The sequence below is a fragment of the Carassius carassius genome, chromosome 17, assembly GCF_963082965.1.
Source record: "Carassius carassius chromosome 17, fCarCar2.1, whole genome shotgun sequence".
In the NCBI taxonomy this organism is placed as follows: domain Eukaryota; kingdom Metazoa; phylum Chordata; class Actinopteri; order Cypriniformes; family Cyprinidae; genus Carassius; species Carassius carassius.
This window is the reverse complement of record NC_081771.1, coordinates 18,343,009-18,353,647: the sequence shown is the minus strand read 5'-3', so window position 1 is coordinate 18,353,647 and position 10,639 is coordinate 18,343,009. Positions and strand designations below refer to the sequence as shown.

General features: G+C 36.9%; 1 protein-coding gene across 1 annotated transcript; it reads right to left on the bottom strand.

Moving 5' to 3' along the window:
* Positions 1-6,469: 6,469 nt before the first annotated feature.
* znf326 (zinc finger protein 326) lies at positions 6,470-10,419 on the bottom strand. The gene is made up of 13 exons (XM_059570210.1): positions 10,197-10,419; positions 9,359-9,406; positions 9,161-9,233; positions 8,602-8,965; positions 8,354-8,519; positions 8,219-8,235; positions 8,106-8,151; positions 7,929-8,010; positions 7,599-7,746; positions 7,405-7,504; positions 7,106-7,236; positions 6,898-6,993; positions 6,470-6,585 (listed from the first exon to the last, which is right to left on the bottom strand). Exons 2-13 carry the CDS (start codon positions 9,384-9,386, stop codon positions 6,481-6,483), a joined length of 1,356 nt encoding a protein of 451 aa, XP_059426193.1. The 5' UTR covers positions 9,387-9,406; positions 10,197-10,419; the 3' UTR covers positions 6,470-6,480.
* Positions 10,420-10,639: the final 220 nt, after the last annotated feature.

The following is a 10,639-nucleotide window of genomic DNA, read 5'->3' as shown; positions in this document are numbered from 1 at the left end:
ACCAAAAATAATTACATTTCATGGGCGATGAAGGTCAGAAGATGCATGCAAAACACAGAGGGCCACGTTAAGTCAGATATCAATTCAAGGACACAGGACAAACAATCCATGCATTATTGAAAATGTCAAAGATATGCTGATAATGAAACAAATGTATTTGCATATGAGATACATGAAATCTTTAATACTAATATCCAAATATTCATTCATTATTTTTAACCCATTCTTGTTCATCATTACATATTTCAATGCCAACTGACAGTGGAGGGGTTTTCTGCCAGACCTTGTTTTCTCTTTCTTTCTGTAACAAATGCATTGTGTGCTCATGCTAACCCAATCCATCACTCCTATTCCTGCTATGAAAAAAGCACTTTCTTGGACTGTGTTTTTTATTTTTGCCAGCACTGCTGTTCCTACAGCACTCGAGAGACCACACTGATGGACACTCTGGTCAATGCAGGCAAGGTGCTGAGGGATGGAGGAATACACTACCTACGTACATCTCCTCCAAACCCCCACACCAACACCCCCCCCCCCCCCCCCCCCAACCAGCCCACATCTTTCTCTGTAGACCACTTCCATATCCCTTGTGTCTCAGTAGACTGACTCATCCTTATGATAACCTGTGCACTATTAAATCCCTCATTGGGCCACATGTCTGTCAGCATGCTAGTGTGGCAAACAAGAGAAATGCTTTCAAGAGAAAAGAGGCGTTGAGGTGTTTATGACTGAGCAATCAAGACAAAAAAAAAAAAAAAACACCTACCAGAGTTTAGAAAGACAATGTTCAGAATACAGAGGGCAATAACATAAGATTGTCCATGATTACGATAAAATTTAAATAAATAATTCTGGTTAACGTGCAAGTTACTTACTGTATTTTTTAAATACATAAATGGTCTGAAATTACAAAATGAAATACCTTTAACTTGCCATAAAAATGACTAATTATCTGATATTTTAAGAGATTCATTGACCTCGACATTGTTTTGCATTTAAACCACATAATTTGAATTGGTAAACAATGGAACTGTTTTGTAAAAAAACTAAAACAAATTTTATATATATATATATATATATATATATATATATATATATATATATATATATATATATATATATATATATATATATATATATAAGAAATATTTCAAAGGAATAATAACAAAAAAAAATGTAAAAAAATTATTAACTGATAAAGTTTTTTTATTTCATTATCATATTGGTCACCCTTAATTACTTGTTATAGAAAAAGTGCAAGTCACTATACTTTTAAAGAAAGATGAAAAAACTGTCTAGATTAAATGGAGGTGTAGGCAATACGTTTAAAGCTATTCTATTCAAATTAGAGTCTGTTCCAGGTTCCCCCGACAAAGTGAAATTTGATTTCTAAAACGTTCTCTCGTCTTTCCTGCACAAAGAAGCCGTCGGGGATCGAGGGAGCGATCGCTGGAGAGGGAAGTGGGCTGGAAGGCAAATCTAGGTGATGTGTATGTTCTTAGAGTGCCCCTGGGTCTATCTTGGGTAGGCAGGATCTAACCAAAAAGATCTGTAAGGAGGAAAAAAATCCTCCACTCTGCTCAAGCATGGGAAATTAAGCTCAGATAAAGATTCTTACTTAAAACACTCTCAACTCTTTCTCTCCTCTCTTTTTCTACATCTTTTCTCCCAACAGTCGCAGGAGAAATTATCAATTGTTTCATTGCATAAACTCCCAGAAGCACCTGCCGTTAAGACCTGTAGGTTCTGGCGCTGTCCCAGGCTGGCCTCCCTCGGGTATTTGTTCAAAGGGAAGCTCTGTTGAGCCTCCCGGGGATGTTTAACTGATTGCAACAACGAGTATTTAGAGTATTAACTTCTGTGGGAATTCAACAAGTTTGCTTCTGTCAGAAGCTGAATTTAACTGTCAGGTACCATTACTTTCAATTTGTCCTGACAGGATGCAATGACTACTCTTGGCAGGTGTTTTTTATTTCTTCTAACAAACATTGCCATCTGTGATGTGAGACGGAGAATTGTAAGTCAGGAATTCTCAGTTTATCTCAGTCAATTTGATGATAAAGCAATGATTGTCTTAGATTCCAGCAGCAATGAAAATATAATGCCATGTTTGACTCTTCATACCAACACCTACTTCGGGAGAAGGATGAGGGATTTTTTACGAGAGGGAGGAAGATGAATTATTAAATATTTTCAGTTGTGAAATATTAAGTTGAAGTGTAATATCATTTAGGGTTTCACATACAGATGTAATTCATTTTGTTTATGAAATAGATTCAATTGAATTGATTGAAAAAAACAATATTGTGCTCGTTCGATGTTAGTGATTATCTGGATAAATGGATAGAACTCCCTCCTGCTATGAGAGTGTGACATATGATGGAATATAACAAGAGCTTTACAAAAGAGAACAGTTATGTGTCAGTTGACATCAAATTGACAAAAGAAATCAATCTATGACTGCTGAATTCTGCAACGCTATACTATCGCGCCCTCTGTCTTTTGCTACTAGCACAAAATATTTTCAGCTAGGAAAGACCCTGGTATATTACAAGTCACATTTTGAGGCCAATAAAAATATTCTCTTTATAGTAACTCCAGCTTTCTGACCTCACACAATCATCAAAGGATATCAAAACAGACCCACCAGTTTGTATCACCGAGAGTGAAGCGCTGCATGCATGAAAACTGTTATTAGTTTGGAAGTTCCATAATTCAATAAGTTTACATTCTGAATAATTGATGTTGAAAAATGTGAAAGTTTAAGAAGCCATACTGCACAAATAAAAGTTACTGCTGGGGAAAAAAATGCATTTCTGCATGGTGCCCTGCTGGTGTGTAATTTGCGGTGAGCTGTTCTGGCCTTTTCCAGCCCTCTTTGGGCCAATGATTTTCTCTTGTCTATGTGCAGCGCTGACCTTCTGAAAGGCAGCTGTGTGGTTAAAGCAGTCAATTTTCAAGGCCCTTGTAGCTTGAATCAAAACTCCATTATAGATTTTACCTCCGGGGGAACCGGGGGCCTTGCAAGGTTTTTCACAATTTTACCTGTGGAAGAAACCTAAAAGGACGGGTTGCTCTCCAGAGGGATGCTTAGGGTTGATGGGGGATTGTGAGGGACTGAGAGTGCCAGGTGTGTACCCCGGGATACCAGCCTCATCTTCATGTGACAAGCAGGGGGGCAGCACAGAGCGAAAATGGAGCTTTAAAAACATTCGGATGGCACTGAACCCTTGACATGACAAGGCCAGCACCTCAGGGAGAGAACGAGAACAGAGCTCAGAATCTGAGAGCAGCTACAAGGGGTATAAAACATCTCCTAGCAGGAGAAAAAGAAGGGAAAGCGAGAGAGAAGGCGAAGAATGAGCAAGGAACAGAGGGTGGGAAAGATGGAGGCCTCTGAAGAATACAAGTAACAGTTATTAAAACAACCAACAGTTCTCTTCCCTTGAACCATGTGTACTAACAAGCCAGGCGGGGGCCAAAGTCTCAGCCAGATCCTATCAGGACATCTGTCACTTTGTGGTGACAACCTCCTTTAATAAGTGACAGGGCCTTAGTGCTCGTGGGTGCATGCTGGGGGAGGGTTCCTCCACTCTGAGCAATGGCGAGGCCACTGCAGCCATCAAAGTCATGCAGCGGATGCCCTTTTTAAAACAACTTGTCCCAATTACAGCCAATAAGCACCAATCAGTACACAGGCAGGGGCATGAGACATCAAAGATGCCAAGCGAAAATGCCCGCATGAGGTTCGTGTGGCAATTAGATGACTTAAGGAGCATTTCATCACCAAATGTTTTCAAAATAAGTCTTAATTTAGGGGGAGTGAGTAAGAAGAAAGACACTGAGAGAGAGAGCTAGTGAGGGAGCAAGGGAGGGGGGGATGCCCTAAAGAAATCATTAAAGCATAATTACTGCTCATCATCTGTGCAAGTGCTTACAAAGTGCCAGTTCTGGATTTGTGCTCTTTTCCCTTGGGCAACACACACACACACACACACACACACACATAAACATACACACAGACACAAATAAATCCAAGGCCATACCCTAGATAAAAGTTTTACAATCAATCTCTCACTGGGTTTAATGCCCAATTAAAATCGGAGCTTTAGCATCTAGAACAGAAAACACTTGCCCTCCACTCAAAGGCAACACTTAACATCTTTATATACCAAAAGTAGCTATTTTTCGTCTTGTTTAATGGAATATCAACAAGCATTTATTGTACAATCTGTCACAATCTGTCTGCATGAACATTTAGTGCAGAAGCAATTTTCTCTCAAAAAATTCCAGTATATTTCACAAACAATTAAAATAAAAATAAGTGACACGCTGAATTAAATTTTGAAACTAGAAAAACTTAAATGTGACCCTGGACCACAAAACCAGTCATAATGGTTATTTTAATTTAGATTTATAGATTTTCTGCATGCTAAATATTAAGCTTTTCATTGATGTATGGTTTGTTAGGATAGGACAATATTTGAGATCTATTTGAAACTATCAAGTTTCTGAATCTGAGGGTGCCAAAATATCAAAATATTGAGAAAATCGCCTTTAAAATTGTCCAAATGAAGTTCTTAGCAATACATATTACTAATAAAAAAAATTGTTTTGATATATTTACGGTAGAATGTTTACAAAATATCTTTATGGAACATGATCTTAATATCCTAATTATTTTTCGCATAAAAGGAAAAGAATTAATTTTGACCCGTACAATGCTTGAGACTATTGGTATAAATTTAGCCGTGCCACAGTACTTAAGACTGGTTTGGTGGTCCAGGGTCACAAATAGTATTTCCTTGTAAAACATATGCCAATAATGTTTGTTTATATTTAAAGCTCTGAAAAATAATTCCTATAGTGCAGTTAAAGCACATGCTAATGTTATTTTTTCAGTTTTGTTTTTATTTCTATTTTTTCTGTAAGGATAATTTTTCCTGTTTCCATTGTTAATTTGTGTCATTTCAGACCTAATAACGTCATTATACTTCAGTGTGAACAGTCAGGAAACCAATAAGGTTTTGTCACTTTTAAATATACCTACAACGTACCCACCTGAGTCCCGGTCTCATTAGAGGGTTAGCAATGTCAAAAACAGATACTTTATGTCTCTTTTCTATAAATATAGCATCTATCTCCAGCAGTCACAGTGCATTTTAAACTGACTATTGTAGCATGATGCAAAGAAACAAATGATTCTTATAAAGTAAACTGTAAACTCAGTATGATGGGATAGCAGGCCTGCATCTGATAAGCATCAGGCAGAGGCCTCTTAAAACACTGGAGCAGACGAAAAGATTTCAGACAACTAGTAGCATGACCTTCACAGGCAGACCATGTATAAATTGAGGGCACTGGTAGGGAAGCCTCTGTGGAGCAGTGGCGAGGCTAGATGAGGGCAAGGGTGGCACTGGCCCACTCAGATTGACAGCTTGTTGTGTGTTGTGTGGTGTTGACATTATCGAGTATATTGCAAAAAAACCTAACAAAACAAACCTACAGAGTGCACGCACACATTACGAGATGTAGTGGGTTAGACTAGTGCATGTGTTTTAGAATTTCGTATAGTTTTTTTTCTTTCCAAAAATCAGCATGATTACGAAATGTGATATTGATTTTTACAACAGTTCAATAAACAAATTAATTAAGAGACTTACGTTTTAGACAGCATATTGCCTGTTTTTGCTCTACAGCACAGCTACAGCACTGTTTTGCGTCTCTGAGCAACATGGTGGTGTTTCCTTCCTGAATCAATAAACCGTTTAAAAGATTCAGTTCGTTCGCAATGACTCACTTATCAACAGTGACTTGCTGCCACCTACTGGCGGTTTTAATTTCGCATTTAAAGTATCTTTTCATTTTTTAAATAATTTTAAAAAATGAAAAGATACTTCCTTGTTGGCTTCACGAGAGAGAGCGGGAGGTTGCCGCTCGATATAGCCTCAATGGTACAACTCAAGTTTCTCAGAGTTGTTTTTATCTCTTTCCTCCAGTAGAGGGACTTCCAGTGTAGCTGGTGCCAGTATTCTTCTCACAGAATAGTCATACATACAGTTCTAATGGGTAAAATGAATAATTAAAGCTGTTAAATATATTCTCACAGCAAGCACATCTAGTTTAAAGTGAATATTTAATGGTCAACACACCATCTCATCTCAAAGCAAACAGTGAAAAGACAAATTTCCAATCCCAAATATTAAAGGGAACAAAATATAACATCTGCATTTAAATATAAAGCTGTAAAGTTTCATTTTTTGGAACAGTGACTAAATATTGTTAGTACAAACCAACACAGATACTACAAACACCAGTAAAACATGGCCCCAGTATGATGCATACACTTTATCAGAAGAAAACTAGCCTACACTTGTGTGGATCAATGTGAAGGCCCTTTGTGTTGCAAGGTCATGTGAATGACCATTTGAAGTTATAGAGTGAGAAAGTACAGTAGAAATCCATTTTTTTTGTCCATTATTATGAGTCACTATTTTCTTCGTCTTCATCTGCCTCATCAGATTTCTCAGGATCCTGAGAATCAGAACTTGTGTCATTGGCGTCGACTGCAAATGGGTCCTCTCCCTGTAAAACAAAAAGATATCCCATTAAATATTGTTTAAAAAAAAACGTATTTTCTATCTATATCGTTGACTTGATTGCACAGATACCATTTAAACTGAGCTGAGCTGGATGATGACGACAATCACTGAATTCAATGATGAACTGCCTTTAACTGAAAAATTAGTGTTTACTATTGTCATTTTGCATTATTGACACTGTTTTCCTAATTGATGCTGTGCAGTTGTTTTGAGAAATCTGTATTGTTAAAAACACTGTATAAATAAAGGTGACTTGACTTCTAAATGTGTTCCAATATGCCACAAATGTCATTACCTTCATGTACTTCTCATAGCGCACCTTCACATTGTCATTATTTATTATTGCTTTAGCTGTGACCACACTGTCTCTTTTTAACTGCTCCTTATAAGCCTTTAAGTGGGGGGGGAACACAAGACGTACAAGCAAAATGAGAAAAAGGCCATATATAAGACAAAAATGATGGTTCGTGATATTTAGAGAAGAGAGGAGAGAGTCATGTTACCACTTTGCTCGTGAGGTGAGTGAGTGAATGAAGATGTTGCTGTACAGAGCTGAAAACCACAGGAATGTGAATGTCACATGCAACACAGTAAACCACCTCCATCCTTCTCATGTAGTCCTCTTCTGTCACCCCTGTAGGAACAAGAAGTTTAAATAGAATCTGTCAGTATGTGTGTCTTTGTAGAATGCAAGATGATAAAGCCTCAAAGCATCAAGTGTTCAAAAAAATACTTGTACATCAGTGTACTGATTTATCATATTATGTATATTTATGTGATGTTGGCTTAAGCAGAGTCAAACCTTCCATTATCTTTGCCCATTCATCTTTGCTTCGTCCACAGGAAAACTTAAGTTTGTGTAGGGTAGAGACAGTTTTATGAAACTTGTGAACCATGCAATCCTGTGCAATATTAGAATGGGGTAAGTGTACTTCAACAAATATAATAAAAACCCAGACTAAAACATCAAGAAAGAAAATAATTTAAAAGTCTTACATGCAAAAAACTGATGACCTTGTCATCAAGTTTGGCTTGCCGTCGTATGTAGTCAAGAGTCTCTGTGTGATACGTGCTTCCAAAATGTTTCTCAATGTCTTTGTCTTCAAACGTGTGGAATTTACAAAAAGCACATGTAAAAGCCCACCTAAAAATTTTGAACAAATTTTAATTCTTTAGCCTTTTCACATTTCACAAGTCAACATTTCGCTGCTTCTAAAAGCAATACAGAAGTTATCAAGTTCTGCCTTAAAAAATATATATACAGTAGATTCAAATAATAAATTAATATCCAGCAAGCGGTGAGTCAGTTGAAATTTCAGTGTTTACCTGTGCTTATCTCCATATTTTTCATGATTCTTCTCTCGTCGCCTTCTGCGCTTCTCTCTGGCTCGAACTTTCCTACCAAGCTCTGCACTCAAATAATAAACCACGCTTGCAATGAATCATGCTGTGAGATACAACTTTTTTTCAAATGTAATAAACAATAGAATATAACAGCCATACCATGCTCTTTATTTATTTCCTTGGTTTGGGAAGAAACACAACTGTCCTGTAGAAACGACAAACTCTAGTATCACACAACTGATTTTGAGGCATCTTTGATTGTAAATTCTTACCTTTGAAATGTGTGGTCCTAAAAAAAAAAAAAAAAAGCAATGCAAGTCAACATTTTTGAAAAATCCAGTAAAGAAAGTGCAACAATTTAACAATTTTAAATCATGTTTGGTCCATCAAAGTAGCGCATCACATACCCACAAGGCTGATTATGCTGGGAGTTGCTCTTACGATCCTCTTTTTTTTTACCAGCTTGCAAGGAGGTACTGGTTCCATCATCTTCCTCTTGGTCCCTCGAAACACCAAAGCAGATGGTTTTGAGTAGAATCTCTCTATGCAAATAGATGGGTTCTGACTAGAGCACTGTGGAAGAGAACAGATAAAGAAAATTCAACAATGAAAGTCATTGCTTTTGCTCAATAAATAAACTAGACACCAGACGTACCCCTACATCTTGTCCTTTGTCCTCAGGTACAACAGCACCTCTTCCGCGGTAGTTTTTGTGCACGTATGGGTGCATGTCTCTGCCCCGTGAGCCAATCGGCGCTGGCCGAGAGTGTGAAGGAGAGTACAGGCTGGAGGAATCGGAGAGGTTGGACGTTGAGTATTCAATCTCTCTGCCGCTGTCCAAAAACGGAGACCTGGACCTTTGGGAAGACATGATGAAAGGCCTGTCCCAGTTTGATAAGACATCTGCTCCCCAAGTGGATGAACAGGTGTCAATGTACTCTCCATTTGAATTATCAAAAACGCTATCTTTATCTTCAGTATTCAAGGACCCAAGTCCAAAAGAATCATAGGCACCATATCTGATGAAAAAAATGTATAGTAGCACTTTACAGCAAGACTGAATATTTTTTCATTAACATATATAATATAATTTATATAATGCAAATTATACAATTATAAATACATATTTAAAAGTCTTAATTTAGTTTATTTATTTAAATATATATATATATATAAAATTCAAAAACCAAGGAAGATCCCCTGACAATTGTTACCTGTCAGAGCCGTTGGTCTCCAAGGACTCAGAGGATGCAAACGATCCAAATAATGGCTGACTGTAGCATTTCCCTGTGCATTTGACAAGTGAAAGCCATTATTTGAGAATGCTATGAGAATGTACCTCATTCAGAAACAACAAGTACAAGACAGAAGTATATAATATTGTAGCAATATAAGAGTGAAGATTAAATTACCTGAATTGTCAGCGGATGATGGGAACATTTCATCCTTTATAGTAAGTCCTTAAAAAACAGATTGTATAATGTCATAATTAAAGCCTTGATTAAACTAAATGTCCATTAAGGTAGTCTATAACTTTTGATTAAACATAAAATAATGCTAGCATGTATTGACTCCATATTTATGCTGACAGTTACTGTAAATTAAGCAAAGGGCTGTTATCTTGTAAGGTTTTCTAGGGTACTGCATAGAGTACTGATTTTAGAAGCCAACTAATAGTTTTTTATGACCAATACATAATGATCACTGATCAGGCAGGGTAAACTTCTATAACGGTTAATAGAAGACCATTTATTGAAAAAAAAAAATGCCATTAAATGGGAGATGAAATAATATGGTTTGTCATAAAACACTTGTGGACAGTACAAACAGTGACACATATAAACTACTCTATGGCCCTTTTCTTGCGAGACAATCAACACTCCAGTGTTAGTTTTGTCCTTGTGTTTGGATACTCTTTTCAACATTTACATGAAACAGAAAACCTTGATGGATTTAAATCCATTTTTCTACATCGATTCTTACTTTTATTTAACCAAAATGTGTTTTTTATGTTACATTATCTGGCATGCTGGCATGTTCATTTACTTATTTTATTTTTTCGTAAGTATTATGCACATTTATGCAAACCAAAAACATAACATTTAGCAATTAACTAAAAAGTCTGAATGCCTTTGCAAGGAATTTAAACTTAATCCTCGTTTAAAACGTACAGATTTTTCCGTTTCATCGATTCCTTTTCAACAAAAGTGACGTTATTTCTAAATAAAACATAAAGGAATCCTCACTTACCACATACACGAGGGTCAGTCAGTCCTACTGCATAAAATTAACGCAGGTGTCACTGAAATCATTTCCCGCTAGAAACAAACTAAGCAATAGTGTCAAGAAACTTTAGAGCCAACTTGTGACAACAATTTTGCTACTTCATAACCATCTCCTAATGAAAGTTGTCTTCCTCCAGAGGGCGCTAGTGGTTCACAAACCAAACTTACACTGAGTCCCCTATTCGGGACATTCAAATACTTTTGGTCTCACTGAAGGCATTTCTACTATAAAATAGGCCTATTTAATCGGATTGATACAGCCGTACAATGTAATGAATCTAAACTAAATAATTAAATACACAACTTTTCCAGTAATCACAAACAACTGTGTTTGGTCTGTCCTGCTCAGCGCTGTGAAAGGTTACTGGAACCACGTGACAATGCTGTATTTTTTTTTTTTTTTTTTTT

What these genes read in the sequence shown, in the direction of transcription:
- znf326 (XM_059570210.1), bottom strand. Translation starts at nt 9,386, where the DNA reads ATGTTCCCATCATCCGCTGACAATTCAG. An exon ending in ATCATCCGCTGACAATTCAG is followed by an intron (nt 9,234 to 9,358) that starts GTAATTTAATCT and finishes TCAAATGCACAG; the next exon opens with GGAAATGCTACAGTCAGCCA. An exon ending in ATGGGCAAAGATAATGGAAG is followed by an intron (nt 7,237 to 7,404) that starts GTTTGACTCTGC and finishes TTGTTCCTACAG; the next exon opens with GGGTGACAGAAGAGGACTAC.